Source organism: Takifugu rubripes, chromosome 20 (genome assembly GCF_901000725.2).
Source record: "Takifugu rubripes chromosome 20, fTakRub1.2, whole genome shotgun sequence".
Lineage (NCBI taxonomy): Eukaryota > Metazoa > Chordata > Actinopteri > Tetraodontiformes > Tetraodontidae > Takifugu > Takifugu rubripes.
The window spans coordinates 9,215,344-9,237,008 of record NC_042304.1 but is presented as its reverse complement, the minus strand read 5'-3'; the positions used below and the strand labels follow the sequence as shown (position 1 = coordinate 9,237,008).

At 45.1% G+C, this 21,665-nt stretch overlaps 1 protein-coding gene across 1 annotated transcript; it reads right to left on the bottom strand.

Moving 5' to 3' along the window:
• Positions 1-1,510: 1,510 nt before the first annotated feature.
• qsox1 (quiescin Q6 sulfhydryl oxidase 1) lies at positions 1,511-19,144 on the bottom strand. The gene is made up of 13 exons (XM_011614847.2): positions 18,710-19,144; positions 17,824-17,924; positions 16,874-16,922; positions 16,660-16,762; positions 16,468-16,558; positions 16,213-16,358; positions 13,797-13,934; positions 13,580-13,709; positions 8,943-9,065; positions 7,827-7,965; positions 6,189-6,365; positions 2,992-3,153; positions 1,511-2,881 (listed from the first exon to the last, which is right to left on the bottom strand). Exons 1-13 carry the CDS (start codon positions 19,002-19,004, stop codon positions 2,097-2,099), a joined length of 2,439 nt encoding a protein of 812 aa, XP_011613149.2. The 5' UTR covers positions 19,005-19,144; the 3' UTR covers positions 1,511-2,096.
• Positions 19,145-21,665: the final 2,521 nt, after the last annotated feature.

Genomic DNA, 21,665 nt, shown 5'->3' with positions numbered 1-21,665 from the left:
ACGAGGACTCTTCTGTCGAAGCGAAGCAGCCAAACTGCCTGAAGATGCTTCTGGTTAGGTGTTTGTAAGCCTCACATTTAGTCACTGAACGCACATTTGGTTCGGGAAAAGAGCTCCCACAGGCGTGAATGTGTCTCCGTTCCGATTTGAGGCCTTTGTCCTCGGAGTGAACCCTCACCTCGGCGTTGGCAGCACGCGGTTTTACGCTGCTGCCAACTTCCTCATTAACTGTCATTAGTCTGAAACAGCCAAACACCTCGGCAGAGTAAAGCAGCACGCGGCGCTACAGGCCCCAATCCTATAAAAACCCAGGTAAACATTTAAATAGATTAACAGATCAGATGTGTGGGAGAAAAAAATACTTAAACCCAGCAAGAGGGTGGGATTTGATTAAATAACAAGATGGAAGTTTGCATGCAAAAGTTTGAGGACATCCCTTTTCTTCATACAGCACACTCCTGGTGGCAAAACTTGTCAGAAACATATTTGATCATAAAAAAGGAATAAAAAACACAGGCGTGCTTTCCCTGTGACAAACTGTGCTTTTCCCGAGCCATTCTGGCAGTCATAACGTGTCACCGAGGATCTTATTCAAAGTATCCGAGATTTTGATTTAGTCACAGAAGCGCAGCTGCTCAGCCTTGGTGCTCTTCTGCTTTAATGTAGGGCTATTAATCAGCCCATTGTGTGCGCGTGTGTGTGTGCATGTGTGTGTGTGTGTGCATGTGTGTGTAAGCGTGTGTTTGGGAAGAATCGACTGCCTTAAAACTAATTCACCATCAAAACCTGTCTGATGCTGGAAACATGGTCTAGATGAAGACGTATGGAGGTGTGTTCAGTGGGACCTTGAGTGTGTGTGTGTGTGTTTGTTGGGGAGGGGGTGCAGGTGAAGGCAGGAGTCAGGGGAATTCACGCCAGCGTTCCAGGAAACACAAAGCTCAAGATCAAGCCTCGGCTGTCCTTCAGATGGACTTGTAATCCGGACATCAAACCCTGGTCCTCCACCCATCTGTTTGCCCCCCCCTCCCTACACAGACCGCTCCCTCTTTCATCCACCCGACCAGAACACATCCTCCAGCCTCCCCGGAGGGGTTGGCCCAACTCCCTCCCCCGTAGAGCGCACCTCCAAGTGTGTGAGGGAAGAAGGCCCACGAAAGCCGATTGCGTTTTAATAAAGTTTATTATCTGCGGGGAGCTAATCCTCAATGGTAATCTCTCCCTTCTAGTCCTAAAGGAAAGCTGGATTACTCACTTGCTATAATCCCAATGAAATTGTTAGGATTTAGTTTGTGCTGCACAGCAGATGGCAACAGGCTTTTTTTCTTCCCGTCCAACCTCGGGCGCTTTAACCCCCCCGTTACTACACACCACAGCCCTCACCAAAATCTTGTTTTGTCCAGAAATGTAAATCTGCAGTGAAAAATATCAGTGAGCAAATCAACATCTGGGAGAATCAAAACAGCACAACAGCAGGAGGCAGAAGGATGAAAAACCCCAGGAGGCGCAGAGAAACTTGTCATTACAAAAATAGGAATTTAATTGATTTACATTGAAAACTGATCTGGAAAGCTTTACATGAGGGAGACCTGCCCAGTGTGAACACACACGCGTCATTCTGCAACATTCCAAACACAGCTCGAGAAGCTGCCGACTCAGCGCTGTGATGTAACAATTAAAGGCTTAGCGCAACGCTCGCTAGGGGCGACCGTTTTAATCAACTGGTGGGCGAAGATATCTCATCTAAAACATTCAAATACTTTTACTGGTAAATAATGTGGCAGAAACATCACATTTATTTGGTCATTTCCCGAGGTATTTGCTGAATCACTCGTCAGAGACACAAACCATAAAAACTCACACGATTCTTCATTTAATCCTTCACAAGTGGTCAAACTGAATCAAAATCACACATTAAAAGTAATTCTAAGCAAAAACTAGAGAAATATACAGCTTTATGCACATTTTCCAAAGTTGGGGTGATTAACTTGGAGCACGGATTAAGTGTAAATTGTAAAAGACGTTAATCTACGCGACGCCCCTCTGCGATCGCACCTCTCTGCTGATGACCCTCGACCTCAGTCCGTGGGAGCGCCGTATCAGGATAGGGCTATTTTAGCTTTCCGTAACCTGAGGCGACTTTTGAAGAAAAGGTACATGACCAGAAGACACACGCAGGACAGGAAGTAAAGGATGACGCACAGGCTGATGTCCACCCTGGAGAAGCCGATGCTCAGCGCAGACATCCACTGGCGCTTATGGCTCCACTCCTCCTCGGTTAAATACCGACCCACCAGCTCTCGCTTCGGCCGCTGTTTTGTCTGCTGTTGTGTGTCCTGGTCCAACTCTGCCTCCAGAGGCTGCAGGCCCACCATCCCAAACCCCGCGTCCAGCTCCATGCCCAGTCCAAACACGGGCCCCGGCTCTGGCTCCTCCTTCCTCTGCAGCGTGCGCTGCTTGACGCGGCTGGAAGCGGCCAGCTGCATTGCCTTGGCCTTGTAGTGCTGGTTCACAAAGGAGTCCAGGTCCACAATGTCTTCGCGCTGCTCCCGCATCCTCATCCCCACGATGCTGGGCCTCCTGCGGACCTGCGGCCGGGCTTCACCCATCATTTCACGATTGGCCCAGGTGGTCGGATCGGACGCTATCTCATCCGCGGTTGCTCCTTCGCCTCCTTCTGCCTCTTCCTCGGCAGCAGCCTCGTCTTGCACCTCTTCCTCCTCCTCCTCCTCCTCTTCGGAGTGCACGGTGGGCTGTGATGGCAGAGGGAGGGAGTCCGAGGCCTCCCTGGCTTTCCTCTCCGCACGGTTCCGAGCCTCAACAGCTTGACTGGCATGTTTCTCCCTCTGCTTTGCCAGGATCTGGTTCTCATCTTCCAGATAGTCTGACAGGAGGAGAAAAAAGAGATCATGAAAGGACAGAGAAGCAAGCGCAACAAATGAGGTGGTACATTTTCATACCGGCTTTGAAGCAGGCCGGTTTATGCAAGTGTACCTGTGAGAATATCCTGGGATGAGTAGTAGGACAGGAGGAAGGATAGAACCCGGTCCTGGTTCCAACGGTGCTCTCTATTCTCCATCACTGAATGGCAGGATGGACACATTTCTGGGGAGGGCCACTGGATCTTTGGGAATTTGGGGTCTTCGCTTAAAGCCCCTGCAGGAATGAGGAAGAAGAAGGAGCACGTCTGTACTTTAGCTGGTTTATGGCTATTGGCTACACACGGTTTGCTTAAAAATGATTCAGGAATCAAATATTTTCAATGCTGGAGGAATTATGAACAAACATGTTGAAACGTGATGCCGATGGTGAGGTACATGATTTCTTCAAAATAGTAATAAACCATTAATGTCACCGTAAGGATAAATATTTTCTGCTACTTGTTGGGCTGTTTCAAAATAGAAGATTCTATATCTAGATTATATTTTAATTTTATACTGCCGAGGTGTGCGCTATATCGGTTAAATGCTATTTTTGATGACACAATACAATGAAAACTGACAATATTCTCCATCCAATAAATAACTTACCTCTAAGAGATAGAGCTGCTGTTAAATAATAAAGATTGGAAAAGTAACAAGTGACCAACACTGACCTGCCCATCCACTAGAGCAGACAGTGTGCCGCTTTATTCATTGTTGCTCTTATTCTGGGTGTGTGTGAGGATGCTGAGTGCTCTGAGGACCGGATGCAATCTGGGCTGAACCCATTTGATCCTGTCACAGTGCTCATAAAAACCTAAGTGCAGATATGCATATGTGTACGAATGTGTGAAAGGGTACATATGTAAATCATCTGTCTGTGTTTACGTGCATGTAATCTAAGGATTGGGGGGTGTGTGTGTGTGTGTGCGCCGTTTGTGTGTATGTGAGTGAGAGCGAGAGAGTGACACAGTTTAACAATGATCAATGGGCTTCTGGGATGTCCCAGTGGAAGGGTGCTGAGATAATAGATGTGGCCACCCACTGCCTCCCCCCCCACACACACACACACATGCTCACACACACACACACACACACACACACACACACCAACAGGCAGCAGATCCTGGTACACACCTGCTTCGTCTCTTCACAGCCCTTTGAAAGAGTCCAATCACCAAATTGAACATGAGAGCAACAGAAACCTCAGAGGGGAGCTTCTCTGGTAATCAATTAGAAACTTTTCCATTTTGCACAGTTCCCTTCTGCACCCACCGTGCACACTTCCACTCACACCCAAACAATCACATGTTCGCTCTCCCTCCCTCACCCATCTACACAACAGAAGAATGGGCATCTTAAACATTGCACCCATCAAAAACACACATATTCTGGTAATAAACCTCTCAATGTCACCAACAGGCTATTGTTTGTTTGCCTGTGTAAGTGTGCGTGGGCGGCAGCTGTGTGTGTGTGTGTGTGTGTGTGTGTGAAGCAGGTCTGCAGAAGGTCTGTCACTTTACAGCACTGTCAATTTACAGCCTCCATCACCTCCATCCCTGATTCCTCCTCCTCCTTTCTGCCGCTCAAGATTAATCTTGGTCATATGCAAGTGTGTATGTACTCAGCATACCATACTTTACATAAAGGACACATCAATTTTACTCAGGCCAGGATGTGTGTGAATCCTCACATTCTAATAGGCGCACACACACACACACACACACACCCCAGCTTTCTTTCCTTATTCTAATCATCTTGCTGGGTTTGTTTGTGGCCAGGGTGACTTTAGTCATAGCAGCCATGCTGAATATTGAGATTGCCACAACGGCCTGTCACACCGACGCCATAGTCGCCGTGCATACATATTCATCATGCATAAATATCTTTCCTTCAGCACATAAAACCAGCTTCCTCAGCACTAATTCTGTAAGTGAAGAACATCTAGATTATAGCAGATTCGGAGCCGTCATGGCTGCTGAACCTTTTCTCTTTATCGAATCAGGTGGCAACAACATCATACAGCAGGAATCCTGCTGATTATATTATTCTGCTGATGCTGATGACACATTTCACGATAACCTAAACAACCTAAACTAACAACTGGCAGGTCACAGTAACATCCGGTTTCCTTGATCCACATGAATATGATAGTTTAAGAATTCTTCATTATGCAATGTTTGTTCCATTTCAAAGGTCATTTAAACGGCATCATTTGGAAATTTGAAATTTTAAAATGGTCAATTTTCTTCCAATTCACAAAAAAGAAAGGCAAAAAGAAACGCAACGTCATTTATTTATGATATTTTTCCACAAATTAAAGATCACTTTACAGTTTAGCTTCAGGGTGTGTGGACATAAAACCTCGGAGGCATGATTGAAAATATGCATGAAGCCCGTGAGAGGCGCCGCTTTTGTGTGTAGAAATGTGAATCAGTCTCAGCCTGTTGACAAGCAGCAACAAGACTGAGCTGCCACGGGTCTTAATTCAGCTGCTGGGATGTGGCCGAGGGCCCTTGGGCCTCTTTGTTGCCAGCTAAATTAATTGTTGGGCTGCTTTACAAATCGCTGCTCTTTCATGCATGGCTGCTCCTGAAAGGAGGGGGTGGGAAGGCCTGCTAAAGAGCTCCTCTTTAGGCGTGAGGGGAGAGGAGGAGATGAGAGGATGGAGACACGGAGTGAACTCTCCCCAGGAAAATGACTCCTCCTCCTGGCTTCTGATTCACCAGACTCATCCCTGTGGACCCCGGCTCACCCTCCACCCCGCCATGAATAACACCCCCTGCCACACGCCACAACTTGACCCGAGCATGGAGTGTGTGTGTCACAGAGAGGGGGAGAAACGGGAGCAGAGTGTGTGGCTTGTGTCGTGGTGTTTGCCACCTGCTGTCGCATAATACCTTGGGAATTGTGTGTGTGTGGGTAAAGAGGGCTGCTTCCTGGGGGACCCATCCAGTGATGATGCTCTGCTATTACTTGTCAAATGGGGGATATAAGCCCCGGGGGACCCCGAGAGGAATGAGGGAAAGACCACTACACAGCGAGAGGAAGCTAGGGAAGATGGATGGATGAAGGTGACGGGTTGAATAGCGTTTAAGTGTTTTGGGAGCAGACGGGGATCCTTCTGGCCCCTGCTGTTCGGGACGCAAGCTGCTCTGAGATACGAGGAGGGGAATCATCACAAACAAAAGACAGCGATTTAACAAAGTGGGCCGTTAATGACGATATCAAGTTAAAAACAGTCCAGCGGTCGGGCTGGCAGACTCCTACCTGCCAATCGGTTGTTGACTTGATTGTGTCTCTTCCAGAGCCACAGCACCGCCGCCGACAGCGTGTTCACCTCCGACAGACCCTTTTGAGCCATCTCTTCAAAATGTTTGGCGCACAGCCTGCAGCCGAAGAAGTGGTGGACGTACCCCCTCATGGTGCTCAGCACCTCTTTGGCATCTGTTGGGAGGGGGGGGGGGGGAATGATGCCACAAAAGTAAATTAGTTTTAATGACATTAAAACCAAACTGATAATAAAAGCGGCCCACCTGCCAGCAGGAAGAAATTAACCACCGAACAAAAGCAGTCACGCGACCCTTTTAATCTGCCTCTCACTATCCATTAACCAACCGCGGCGCTGCAGCCACAGAGGTGTTAACGGCAGTCCGGGGTTCGCTGGATTCCCACGATTATATGGGCCAGGAGTTATGGAGAGCTGGGTTAACCCTATATTGAGATGAATAATCTACGTGATGGGTAACTCACTCTGGAGATTAACAGTTAACCCTCTGTGTGAATGGTGGCCAGGCTGTCGTCTCAGGACTTCAGCAGGCCACAAACATATTTTTCCTTCAGCGGTTCGGTTTTGTTCTCAGCTTGGCTGGACCTTCAGTTGACTAATACCAATACTAACACGTTCACGCCATTAGTCACCTGAGGAGCAGTGCGCAGTGAATGGCCGCTCGTGGCTGAACACATTCGTGATTTTATGTTAATTCTTGTAACATGATGCTTCCATTTGCACCTTTTCTTTTCCAGACATCCATTGCAGTATTTGTATGGAGGTGCAGTAGAACACGAGTTAAAAGAGGGAGAAAACAGCTGTCATGTTGGGGTGGTTCGCTAAAGTGAGATTCTGAACGCCGGTCGACGGTCTGGCTGTGTTTTAGATGCGATATCTAGTCAGCCAGCAGAGATGTGGCTGCTGCCGGAGCAACCGACGCCTCCACTGAAGGAATTTTTTTGATCAAACAAAAACAAAAAGTTTCATCCAGGCAGTGTGAAATGAGTGGAGACCAACTGCACTGTTGCATCCATGACAAAAGTCTGTCTTGTATTTGTGCTGAATAAAGGAAATTACTCTTACTCTTACTTTACATTTAAAGCCTGAAGCTTTTTTCTAAATATCTTTCTTAAAAATGAATCATTCGTTTTATTTCACAGAGAAAGAACGGCGACTGACAGGTCTGTCTGCTTGCATGCGCTCATTAAGCCGACGGTCTGTGGGGGCCAGATGGACACCCACTTTTGGCAAAGTCCCTCTGTGGGTCACATGGTGGCCCATAAAACTCGGGATTAACAATGCATGCGCATGTACGTGTGTGTGTGTTGATTAACCACTCACATTCCACTAATCTAACATAATCTCTTTTGCACAATTAGGCTCAGGTTGAGCAGCAGGAAATGACAAAAACAGAAAAGTGTGTATTTGTTTGCATTTGTTTCAAAACCGTGTGTGTGTGTGTGTGTGTGTGTGCTATTGGACATGCTATGTACCATGGACATTCAAGGAAATGTGGACATCTTGCCTGCTCCTTAACAACTAAAAAGGACAGTTTGAGGGTTCAGGCTTGGCTTTAAGGTTTAGCCTAAAATTGGGCTTATGATAAGGTCAGGGTAGGTGTGTGTGTGTGTGTATACCTGTGCCTTCATCTTTTTTTGCTTGGACAGACAGAACATGGAAGAGAGTCCACACCCCACAAGGATAACCTCTGTAGTGGGGCTGTGAACCCTGACAGCCCACCCACCTCGCTCCTTGAGGCAACGTCGTGTTTGGGGACTGAGGAAAAAGGAGAAAATGGAATCAGGAAAAACAAAACAATGAGGTTTTCAAATGGATAATCCTAGTGATTCTATGTCTGATTTCCACTGTATCTGGTTGCATTTCCCACTCTGACCATACAGAACAAACCTTACACACATAGTAACACTGACAGGAAGTAATGAGGGGAAAAGGACTGAGATGTATGTGAAGAAAAACAAGAACAAAGCACAGCTCATTCTTTTTTAATTGAAATGTTTGCCTAAAAAGAGCAGCCGGCCCAGCATTACTAACTTCTCCAACTTAATAAGAGGCAGTTCCACATAGTTTCCCTGATCGATAACCAAAGTCAATCTCAGGTTAATGGCTAAGCCCTCCGCTAATGAACAGGAGCTACCCTGATCTCTAACCGTGAGCCACGGTTAAATCCAATAGCATATTTTCTTTGACATAAAGTCGTTTCTCTCGCCACACCCTGCTTCCATCGCTGCCCTGATTGACAGGGTTACTCACATGTCAATAGTAAAGATTTTGGGGTGTGTGTGAGTGTGTGTGGGCACGCGCGAGTCCATTTCCTCAGAGGCGAAGTCTATTTATACCTTCCCATCGATTCATTGATCCATTGATTTGTGCACTAAAAGCTAATGATGCATCTAAGTGACTGTTTCAATTTGAGAGGGTGGTACACTGGAGGCACGCAGGTCGCTCCAAACCAGCAACACACACCCTGGCCTCACAGCCTGCATTTTTAAATGTATAGGTGTTTATTTTAATCAGACCTTTGGTATTATCAGATACTGTAAGTAATGCATAATGTCACTCAGTTCCAGTGTCCCTGAAGTAGTTTTAGACTAAGGAGCCAGGGAATCAGGTGACCTTGGACTGTTCTGCTCCTTGCTCAGTTCATGCTTGCAGGCTTGTGGGTGCCGATTATGCTCTTGACTAAAGTGGTATTCCGTTATTAAAAGAAACGTCCAAACTCTGTCTGGACTCACCTGTGCCCTGTTGTCTATGATCTTTTCCAGGGCCTCGTAGGAAATCTCATCACCAGGCTGGTCCTGCAGCCAAGAGTTCAGCGACTTTAGTAGGTTCATCACCATTGGACGACCTGGGAAGTACTGAATTCAGGACACAACAAATGAGAGGAATACAGTCAGCGTTTGGGTGTGGCAGATATAACAAATATATACATTGAGTTAATGAATTTTGTTATATTATCTCTTAATTCTCACAGCACTACACACTTTCATGTGGAATTCATTCACAATCACACTTATAAATGTTCTGTGGCCTCCTGATAAAAGTCAAAGGAAGGAGCACCACATAGGCCTCGTCACATGCTCATTAACTGCCCAATTACACTCATCCATTCAATTAAATTCAGGGTGAACCATCTCATTCCACATGTAGAAATGAGTTTCTCCTGACGTCCAGCTGGTTTATGCATGACCACAGGATGAGTAAAAGCAAGAAGAGGTGACAGATGAAGCTTTAGAGATTTCCTTTGCTCTGTGTTGGCAGCTTCATCCAGAGCGGGAACAGCGACACCCACAGGAAGATTGTCGTTATAGCAGCTATTCAAGAATGCGCTTTAAAGTTGGTAAAATAAATAAAAGGTAATAAAAGAACCTCAGTGTAGAATCTCGAGATGACTAAGCTCAATAATATCTATTGTATAGTTGATTCAGCACAAAACACCATAAAATGTAATATTAAGTTGCAATGCTTGTAGAAATAAATCTGCTGTTTTCATTCACACAGATTTTCTGTAACACAACACATGTCTGTCTTAAACTAAAGAAATGCAAACTCAAGTTCTTTCACTGACTAAATGCACAAAAGTTGCGCTTTTCCTTCCCGGCAGCACTGAAGACTCCTTTAGAATACAACAGTAGCCGAGCTTAAGCCTCTTCCTTCAATAAGATCCGTTTCCTAAGCCACTAACAACCACTTAACCACTGTCTGCTCACTGCTTCACCCTGTTTAGTATTGCCATTTTTTTCAGACTGCCATGGTAACAACCACAACTGGAAGGAAAGACGATACTTTAACTAGCAGACGTCATGAGCAAAGACAAAGAGGAGATCCAGCTGATGGCTGTCTGAGACCAGTGATGACAAGCACGTCTCGATTCATACGACACTCACAATAGAAACAGCTGATGTACAAATGGGAAAAGGCACGTTCATATATTTCAATAATTGTGCCCCCCATTCTGCCAGTAAGCCACCATATACACTATAATTCTTAGAAAAGAGGAGCCATTTTAAAGCAAGAAAAGAGTTCTGTGGTGACACATTCCGGCTGAACATTTAGTTCTCCTCCTCCATGAATTACCTTAGAAAAAACAAGACACATTTGACTGAATCAGATCCAGGTAGATGAAAACTTGCTGTAGTTTAAGAAGAACACACACAATTCTAAAGCTGGGATGCAAAGAGCCCACAGAGGCCTCTGATGTGTGGCGCTCACTGCTGAGAAAGTGGTATAATAGGTTTAGGTCTTGATGCCAACCTGCCAGAAAAGCTCATTAAACGGCCGTATGAATTTAACCAAAAGAGAAAACGCAGGTGTTTTCACCCTAATGGGCTTAACTCAGCATCACCACAGCAACGCTATTCATGAGCTCCTTAGATCCGAGTGTTCAGCTCTGTCCTTCCAACATATCAGCAGGTCAAAAACTGCTGCCCTCGATTAAATGGGTTGATTTCTCTTTAATATTTCCGCATCCAGACAGGAGACAAATAACAAAGCAGCCATCAAGAGAGAAGGAATATTTCTGTGTTCCTGCATCATCTATCCAGAATACACTGCGTATGCAGAAATGGCACAGGAGAGTCATCCTCAATGCTATTTATTGCTCAATCATTATTAAATTTGCTGACTAAAATTGGTTTACTTTTGTTTTCATGGAATCAGGACAATACACACACACCCACACACGTCCTCAGACAGACACTCATTCCTCCCTCCTCACATCCCTTCTGCTCCCATCCCAGTTGGACCATGACAATCCCCTTCACCCTGGCAATATGTCATCCCTGATCCGATTAGTATCAGCAGCACTTGAGAAACCACAGGCTCCATGTGGCGAGGGTCCCACGAGGGAGGCATCTGCTGCCACACGGCACACAGGGCCAGCCGGGCCTGAGGCCGAAGGGAAGGGGAGCAAGAAGACGCCTGGATGGAAACCGCAGGAAGTTCAATCCATCTCACCTATTTTGGTTGGCAAACATTTGCAAACGACAAAAATAAATAAAACAAACACCCAATTTGTAATACCATCTATTTTACACAGCGTAAAATCCAATAATCAGTGTTTATAGAATGTTTTGTCTGTACAGGAATAGATGAGCATCTCATCCTAAGCCCTGGCGTGAGAAGGACAGAGTCTGGGTTCCTATAGACCAAACCCCCCCTCTTAATTCTTTGTTTTATTCCCCGGCCCCTCTGTCCCCTCTGGGCTGAACGGCTTCTTTCAAGAAAAGCAGGATAGAGGTGTAATCCTTAAAAACCTCGCTATAATGCTCTCATGCCTCACAAGATCCACTTTTTTTTAATCCTCATATACATGTAGAGGGCTCATAAATCCGGCTTCAGCCAGACAAGACAGTAAATCTAGTAATATTTGGACAGCATGCATAAAATAAATAAGCACATCAAGCGACTGCCGTGTTTGCATGTTTACGCGAGGAGACGCTGCGAAGGGATGAGTGCGGAGGAACAAGAAACAATTGTGGGAATTGAAATTCTTGGAGAGAAACAAAAATCTCCTTCAAATGAATATGGGCAGCTAACAATCTTTTCCACTCAGATTTCAAATGTCGGCACAGAACAAAGAGCAATATTTAGACAATGAGGTGAGTGACGGGGAATATACGCGCAGCCAAGCTTTAAAAAAGTGGGGAAATTAAATATGTCATTCTTAACATAAATATGAGAAAAATTAGGTCGTCTATATGGCTTCTGGAAAATTGCTTTTTGCTTTTGCTTTTTAAAGGACAAATGATTCATCCATTAATTAAGAAAAGTGATGGTGGGGATAATTGCGATGGCGCTTTTACGCAGGCATGACGACAACATGCAGAATTAACCATGCAAATATGACCTCATGCATGCAAATAGGCTTTATGCTGATTATTTGCACCAGTGGGAATTTTAAAAAGTGCCTGATGATTAAGGTAAGGCGTCACCGGTGTGAAACAATGACACGCTGTGGTCAGGACGCCGTGAGTCACTTTCCCTGTAATCTAATCACACGACTGACGAGGAGAGACAGCGTCAGATTTTCACACACTCCGGCAATCAACAGGGAGAGGGGAGCCACGTCGCCGCATTCTCTATCAACACGATGGACATCGTCAACAGTAACAGCAGATGAGGAGAATTCACCTTTATCAGAAACCGTGAAATAAATCACTGTTACGTTTCAAAGTGCACCACGCTCATTAGAAATCTGTCCCAGTCGGCCTGCTTGTCAGACCGACTCCTCCTGTACGTTCCTGCCTCTTTGTAGTGAGATCACTCAGACAAACCACAATAAGGACTGTCACAGTGTAACAATGATGACTCCCTCTGCAGCACAAACCTCGGCCGAGAGGCTGAGGGTCCATTCTGGTGGGTGGACCGGCTAAAAATACCACTGGGACCTGCTGCTATTGACTAAACAAACTGGAGCTAATGGGAGGCCACGGTGCTCCACAACCCCCCCCCCCACACACACACACACCATCTAACCAAACAGCTAAACAGAAGCTCGCTACAACGTCTCCCTGGAGAGTGAGATATAATCAGAGAGATTGGTCGCACACTGGGTCAGCAAGACGTTCGAGGAAGGAGGCTGGCGGGTCAGGCCTCGACAACACGCGTGTGAGGAGGGAGTCAAACAGGAAACGCATCAATAAGGTTAGAAAATACAGGCTAAAGTCATAAAATTGCGTATGAAGTGTAAATGAAAGCTAATTCATATTCAATTCCAGGGAATTAGCAGTAATATGTTGAAAACAACACAAAGAAGCTGATTGTGTGGAGAGCTGGGTTGTTGTGTACATGAGAATGACAAGAAGAAGAGTGGAGTAGTGAGCTGGGATATCACATGAGGGTTTGCTCATTATCATGTCTGCGTAAACAGTTGACAGCCTGTGTAGCCTGGCTTGAGAACTCCTCACTTGGGTCAATAACACCCAAGAGAGCATTTGTTCTTCCCCTCTGCTGCATCAGCTTCAATAGGTATTTATGTGAGGGTCACGCAACAGAAGACAATTTGACAAGAAATGTTATTTAGTTCACGGGCAAAGTATGCAGTTTTTTTTTTTTGCTTTATACAAACAGAAGTGACCGTGTCAAATCCTGCCAAAAAACTTTTTAACCGATGGGAGAACATTCTGCTGTCTCACTCTCCATCTAGCGGCAACTTGCTGTAACTACAACACAATGTTTATTTTTCGAGTCGTTTTTTTTTTGTGTCTTAGACCAATAATTCTTTTCAATAAACAAATTCTCTTCAGAATACTTTAACTATCACACCTTGTGTCTGCGCAGTTCGAATGATTCATTCATTTATATTATCATTTTCAAATAAATTACCATTTTAGATAAAAAATTATAATGTATATTAACTGCATAATGTTACCTTCACCAAGACGGAGATGTACTTCTTAAGGGACACCAGAGCATGTCCAGAGAAGACACTGTGTGCAGCCAGCTCCACGCGCAGCGAGTAGTCCAGCGTTGACTCCAGGTCTGCCATGTACACCCGGGACCTGGGGTATGCAGCAAAACACAAACGCGTGTCAGCACAAAATTAAGGAGTGGAATCGAAGTTCTGGTGCTTCTTGCCACGTTTATACCTGTTGAAGGGTCTCCAGGGCTCGTCTGTTCTGTTGGTGAGGCTCTCCACGGTGGCTGGTGGAGGAGGTTTCCCTGATCGCACCACCCCCGGCAGCCGCTGGAGGGCGTACGAGTAAAAAGTACGAGCCTGGATGTTGCTGAAAGAGGAGAGGAATCACTTAGTTCTTTATTTCACTTGTTGCGGTCTATTCTTGTGTGCATTTATGTGAATAATCTATTGTGTCTATTTATTCCTATTTTGGTATCAGCAGCTCCCTATCATAAAGTCAACTGGGCTCTGTATTTTGTTACATATATTTTACATATCAAACACTGGGCAGGTGACACCACCACAGTATTACCTTGAAAAATAGAGACAGATGGTCATATTGCTGATTATTAGATAAAGTGATAACCCCGCAACTAGAACCAGAAGCATTATAATGACACTTCTCTCTCCCAGCAGTGCTCAAATCCCCCTCCTCTCATTTGTCGAGAGAGGAGATGAGAGGGGGGCAAACTGGAGCAGGGTGGTAATAAGGAGGATGGATACCCTGGGCCCACGCTCGCTCACGCCAGTGCAGGACTCAATTACACCTGCACGTCTGGTGGGAGTGTACAGATGTGGAGGCAGAGTCATTCATCCAGTGATCCCCAGAGGTGTCAGGCATGGCAGGCAGGAAGAGGTTGGCTTGAGGGGGGGAGGGGGGCATTCACCTGGGACCACTGCACATTATATGCATGACGGATGCAAGACGCCTGTGTGGATGTGAGACGCCCCGTGCTTTTCTTCTCTCTTTCCACTCACACACACACACACACACACATGAAACAGATGCACAAACACTCACTCACACACACACTCACACACACACAGAGGCCTCTCCCAGGATCAATCTGACATTCAGCGATGATGGGGGCCATCTGTCGTCGTGCCTAGCTGGGGCTTGTTTGGCAGGTGAGGCCAGGAAAGCAATGGCATTGTTTTCATGCAAGAAATTAAAAACCTCCCCTCTGTACAGTGATGGAGATGAGGGGGGCTGGAGGGGGAGAGAAGAGAGGGTGAATAAATAAATCAGCAATAAATCATTTCCTTTTTGCATTTGTCAACTAAAAAGAGTCCTCTTTGCATGCCAAGTTATTGAAACGGCCAAACAAAGAGGAGGAAACCGCAGATGAATCTGGGAGGTGAGGAGCGATCAGCGGCGCTTTATGACGGTGAATAATGGAAGGCAGTGTGATGCTCGGATCCCATTACAGAAGCCAGATGTTCAAAAGTGTTCTCATGAATAGACTTTGGATAATGAGCTGATGACAAAGGTTTCCAGGAGAAAGAAAATGTGTTGCAATTGCAACAATCAGGAGCAGAAGGAAGTAAACCTGGGTGTTAGTGAATTTTAGATCGCGCTCAAGACACCATAGTTGAAGACTTTATAGTCAGAATTGACTGATGATTGCGTCATCCCCTCCAACGACACCTGCCAAATGTGTCTCTGCACGTTGTGTCTCCAAATATCTGTGTTGTTTTGATCTGTCTTCTGTTAAAGATCTTAACGTGGACTATTGGACTTTTGAATGCAGAAAGTAAACATCAATGTTCCAGCTGCCACCTGCTCCTGTTTATCCAGCAGTGAGCTCAGTGTCATGCGTGGTGCGGCCTCTCGCCGGTACAACACACCCAGCAAATTTATGACACCGTGTCTGACGTGGCAACCGTCGAAAAAATAAAATAAAATCAGGGAGTCTGATTATCCCTTCACATTTAAATAAATGTTCCTTCACATCTAAATAAGCCTCACGTGATCAGCAGGACACGCTAAATCCTCCAGAATAAATGTTCTTAGTGAGGTCGTTAGTTCTTAGTGATTACAATTGATCCAGAACATGTGGCAAAATGTTATTTTCGTTTTATTTCCCATGTTCAGTCCCCAGCTGGTTTGTTCCTCAACTTTCAGTGTGATTTGAAGACGTTAAGGGCGGCTGATGCTGCTTCTGCCATCCTAATGTCGATCAAAGCCAGGCCGATAAAACCCTGGCTGTCTGCAGGGCCAAACGACCCGGAGCTAAATGCAGATTCTTTCTGTTCACATCCTCAAGTTTTGGGTTTTTTTTGGCCAGTGTAAAACACACATAGAGATGAGCCTGCAGAGCCAATCACCTGCACTGCAGTTTAAAAGATGCTTTCAACTGAAGAAGGAAATATTAAACCAAGGAAGAAAGGAAACGGTGACATTTATGTGTGTTGGATGGATGTCAAAGACATTTTGACTGTATGTCTTATCTTTTTAAAAGTCCTTTCAAACATCTCTCAACAACTAAAGCAGCTTGTTGCTGTGCTGTGGCTGTGCTAATTGCTGCTAAATATAAACACCACTTTATAATTGAATATTTTTTCCTATGGTGTCTATTGTTTTGCAGTAGTGGTGAGATACTTACACCTGCAGTCTGGTGAAGTTGCCTGATGGGTAGTAAAGGTAGCAGGATGGGAAATCGGTCACTCCCAGTTTGGTTACCAGCCCTTCCTCGGTGCTCAACACTCTTCTGACCGCAATGTTCTCAAACTGCAACAGGTCCAGAGTTACCTGAGGGACAGCACAAAGGAGACAAATGCAAAGGGACCAGAGTGACACAGAGCAGCACATGCATCTGGACGGGATATACATGCAAATAATATAGCTGAAATCAGGTTACCTCACGACCAATGTAGGATTTATCATCCTCAAAAATGAGCGCGATATGTTGAACGCTGTTGGTCTCAAAGAATCTGTCGATCTCTGCTTGGCTGAACACAGAGGAGCAGGAAAGAAACCCACGTCAACGGGACGTCTGACGAAATCAGAGCTACTGCTTTCGGTAAAAACAAAAAGCCCTTAAAATGTTAACCTGATGAGCTCCAGGGGTGGGCAGGCGGGAGGCCACGGCTCTTGGTGCTTTTCCAGTTGGTCTATGATTCTGTGACGGAGTCCCCGAACGTCCCGAGGGAAACCTGGAGGTTTTCAGCCGATACACACATTATCATCCAATCAAATCACATTATTGTCACGCTGGGATAGGTGAGATTATTTCTCCTTGACCGTGCTCATGTGCGTGGTTGTACCTTTTAATGACAGTCCCTTAGAGCCCTCTTTGGAATAAGCATGAAAGAACTGTAAAATCAAAGAGAAAGAAGGTCTTTATCACTAAAGGGGTCCTTATACAAGACCCAAAGTGATGTTTGTGTGTGTGTGTGTGTGTGTGTGTGTGTGTGTGTGTGTGTGTGTGTCCGCAGGTGGGTGGGCAGCTTCCTTTTCTATCCGCTGTGACCCTTAAAGCCTTCCTGGTTAAAATGAGTTGCAGATGTTGGAGAGCCAAGTTTAAGTAGAAGGAGCTCTTTGTTTTGGGGCTCGGTTGCTCCCGATGAGGCTACAGGGAGACGATGGCTGACAGCAGAGATAAAAACGTGCGCAAAAAAAGGGACCGTAAACCCTCAGCATGCATAGTCCTACGAAAAGGTCATTTGGAGCAGCACTGTAAAAGCACCTCTTCACAATCAAAACGTGACATTGTTGCAGAAACAATCAAACGATTTAAAGAGTATATACACATCCTTAAAAGGAATATCTCATATAGTCAGGAAATGTAAGAGTTTTTCTCCCCCCCCCCATATATATGTTAAAAAAAATGAGGGGAAAAACAAGTGAAGAGGAAATCAAACATGCTGTTCGTCTCCTGTAATTCTGACGTGCATCATAAGTGGGGCATCATTTTTATATTTGTGCAAAATCAGATAAAATATTACTTCGAGAACAGCACAAGCTATAACAAATAAGTAAAAGTTTAATGTCTACAAAATGTAAGGTAGAGGACGGTTTGAGTTGCACCGAGGTTGGGATGATGCCTTTAACCAATCACACCTCTGATACGAGTGCTGTCATGGCAACTTGGTTGATGGCCATAGAATTCCTTTCCCATTGGTGGCATGACAATAGCTTTAATCACTGATGGCAGATAAAATGGACGAATGGATCTAATGAAGCGTGTTTTCCTACAGCTCCCCCAGCCGGGTACCTTTAAGGTGGGATAGCCCTTGATGCCGTAGTCAAAGCAGAGCTGCCTGGTCTCTGTGGCCGCGCAGTCCACGGCTGCCAGATCCACAGCAGGTTTCCACTCTGAAAAGCAGAGCACAGTCAGGAGGAAAGGCTAAAACCAAATATTCCTGGACTTTATCCTGCTCCCAGCAGCGAGGACGTGTGCCGTTCTATGCCAGATGTGCACTTTGGTACATCAATACCAAAAGGTTGGTATAGACAAGGGAAAAAAACAGGAATATTGATTAGTAAACACACCAATTAGTCCTCCTCCTCCCCCCCAGGCCTGTTTCTGCTGACGCTGGAGCAGCAGACGCTCAACAGTACGTACAGGAAACAGCGCGATCAGTCATTTTGAAAGCAAGGTTTGATTTTTTATCTCGAAACAGTCTGTTCCCGGAGATGTTGCTCAGACAGCGCTAAAGAACGCGTCCTGCCTGTTTTGAATGTGAACGTGTTTTGCTATGACCGAAGTTAGTCTGATAGCCTGACTTCGCATGCAGGTTGTCATCGCAGCGGGACAGAACTGCACCCGCTGTTCTGGAGCGTCCGGGCCCGGGGAACCGGACTGTCAGCCCGATCGCATCCATGATCACGGCTGGGTGGCATTTCGTTGGCACGCGTCACACGCAGACATTTTCAATGTTGTGGTGAGCAGGATAAACGCATTCAGGAGATCACATGCTCAAGTTAGCGGATGGAAACACCAGCTCGTTTCGGTGCGCACTTGCGCAACATTTTAATCGGAAACCAGTAAATCATGTATTACTTGTATAAATAAACCGAAACAATAAACAGCCATTATGCAAGACTAAGCATCAAACATGTTTAAACTCTTTGGCGACGTGCAACAGTCCCAGACCAACCTTTAATATCTCTCGCCAGGCTTTTGTAAACTGGAGAAAAGGCGACACAGTGTCCGCACCACGATGCATAGAATTCGGCAACTATAGCCGCCGTGGAGTTGACCAACACCGTCTCCACATTTTCCGCATTTAAGGAGATGATTTGGTCGGTGGCTGAGTAGAGTCCAGCCTCGGTGGCGGAAGGTAAAATCAGGTAAGTCAACAGCCAGACCGCAGTCGTTGCTCTGGTTCTGCGGCGGTGTGTCTGCGTTCCTCCGGCGCACCGAGACGTGGCACCGCCGCGGCGCTGCGCCATCTTCCAGGTCCGAGCTGCGTGAGCTTTCACCTCCGAAACTTTTCACTCTTTCTTCCCCTTTCTCTGACCAGCAGGCTTCTCGGTTCCTCCCCCTGTCGAATTCCCCGGAGTTCCGCTTATCAGAAGCCAAACAAATAACCAAACGATTTTTGCCCCTGCTCGGCTCTCATACAAAGAATAATCACGCTTCCCTCATGAGATGGGTGGTTCATGAGTGCATTACTCAGCACTTACATGGTAAAAGTACTAGATATTATATGTGGCGGTCGTCTACCGTGTAATGATCCCAATATAGGTCAGAAACTATGAGATGAAAAATATTTTAGATCATTTTCAATCATCGATAAAAGGACAAATCACTTACAAGATGGGGGTATTATTCAGAACATACACACCAAAAGGCTTCTTTATGCAGTAGAATTATGCCATTTAGTGATTACAATTGATCCAGAACATGTGGCAAAATGTTATTTTCGTTTTATTTCCCATATCGCAGAAAACTCCCATTTTTTTTAGGAGATGGACAATTTAAGGGTAACATAAACAGACCACAGGTAATCAGACAACCTGCAGTCAGTATTTGTCCAGTTAAACCAGTACAGTAAAAGACAGTTTAAGTTCAACAGCGCTGTTGGCGCTATTACCGTAAGGCCGCGAGTATTTGCGCACACTAAAACATTGCAGGCCTATGGCATTTCCAGTAAGGCCTAAAAAACAAGTACCCCCCCCCACACACACACTTTAAATGTGATTCATATTGTAGTGTAGAGGAAGTTGAACAGCAAGAGGAAGAGGAAACACTGAAAAGAAGTGTAGTGTTATTAGTCTAATATGATAGTCTGGTGGAAGCAAATTATTTCTTTTCATTTTTAAGTCTGCATTTGAACCTATCATCTATAATCTATAATGATGACAGGCGGTGGGTGTCCTAACCTATGTCAGAACATATATTTTTATACATATACGTATATATGTTGTGTGATAATTAAATAAGGAAGATTGGATATTGATATGTGACCAATCCATCAATAATTAATGTTTCTTTAACACTTCCTGTCCATCTTTTACTACTCATTGAAAGAAAATGATGTTCTGTGCAGTGCTGCCCATACATGTGACCTGCTGTCAGTCATTGGTTCTGGTTCCTGTAGTGATGGTGCCCAGTGTCAAAACCAAGGAGACAAATGAGTTTAGATCTTCAGAAATCCAAGAATAATTTCTAAAAATAGAAAAGATGAGCCATCAGAACAGCAACTGTTTGTGTTTGTAACCGTAGGTGGCCTCTCATGAGTCTAGCTGCTTTGTTTGTGAGGAAAAATCTCCTGTGAGAAATTAATATGATTATGAATTTAAACTTCTTAGCAAACACCTCCAGATTTGTGGGATTTCCCCACATTTACCACACAGTTGACGCTCAAGGTTTGTGCCTGAAATGCTTCGGCATCCTCCCCTAATGTTCTCTGCATATCTTCTTGATCTCTGAGATTTTAAACGTTTTGCCTTATTTGAGACTTAAGCCTTTGATTAAGATCTTTGGCCCATGGTCTTTGATTTAATGCTGAACGTCAGTCACTTAAACTCTCCAACTGGTGGTACAGAAAATAAATGTCAAAAGTTAAGGTGCTTTTCCACGACAGTGTTGGCTCATGTAAACACAACTCAGTGAACAAGGTGCCTTCATCGTCAGTCTTGACAGGAAAGACGGAAATTGTAACACAATAAATTCTTTACTACAGCGGCAAAATCCAGACACGTTACAATGTGCAAAATCCAATATAGCAAGACCACCGAAAATGCACCCATACCCTAAGTACGCACACGGCACACTACTGACACACTACTGACACACTACTGACACACTACTGACACACTACTGACACACACAAACAACATAAGCAACGCCACCATTGGTGTCGTTTAACAAATGTAGGTGACAACCCAGTTAGCACTGGTGGCTCACTAGCCAGCTCATTGTCTGCATACAGGAAAACAAGGTTACTTTCTAAAATATACTTGTTTGTTCAAGGTGAGCTCACAATGAATGAGCAAAGACCTTTGCACAAAAAACTTCCATTCCTTTCCGTTCATCCCACTTCGTATTTATGTCCACTACTTCCTCCAGGTAAACTTCATTTTGGGGCCCGCTGTGTGGCTCCATCTTCCCTCGTCTTGCTGACGACCCATAACCGAGAAGTAACTACATTTTACACACACATTTAATACAATATTGCTTCAGAATCAATGAAAGAAGCTGCACCAAATACTTCATCTGTAGAGACATGACAGACATGAAAGCTCAGAGAACAGACATGAAAGCTCTGAGAACAGACATGAAAGCTCTGAGTAGAGACATGAAAGCTCAGAGAACAGACATGAAAGCTCAGAGAACAGACATAAAAGCTCTGAGTACAGACATGAAAGCTCTGAGAACAGACATAAAAGCTCTGAGTACCACTTCCTGTGAAGGAGAAACCTCAGAAATAGCAGATGTTATAGAAAGTGACTGTGCTCCAATGTCATACCTCATGTCGGACCAGTTCAAGATGAACAGGATCCTTGAAAATCTTTATTGCCACTTTCTTTTTTGTGTTCTTAACGCAACATCTGGCAACTTCACCAAAGGAACCACACCTGATGACTTTGAGTATTTTATATTTTTGA

Bases quoted from the DNA above. Each gene is read 5' to 3' on its own strand.
- qsox1 (XM_011614847.2), bottom strand. From the start codon at position 19,004: ATGGCGCAGCGCCGCGGCGGTGCCACGTCTCGGTGCGCCGGAGGAACG. The intron at 7,966-8,942 runs GTGAGTCCAGAC...CTTTTTCCTCAG, and splicing joins TCATAGACAACAGGGCACAG to TCCCCAAACACGACGTTGCC. The intron at 3,154-6,188 runs GTAGGAGTCTGC...TCATTCCTGCAG, and splicing joins AGTCAACAACCGATTGGCAG to GGGCTTTAAGCGAAGACCCC.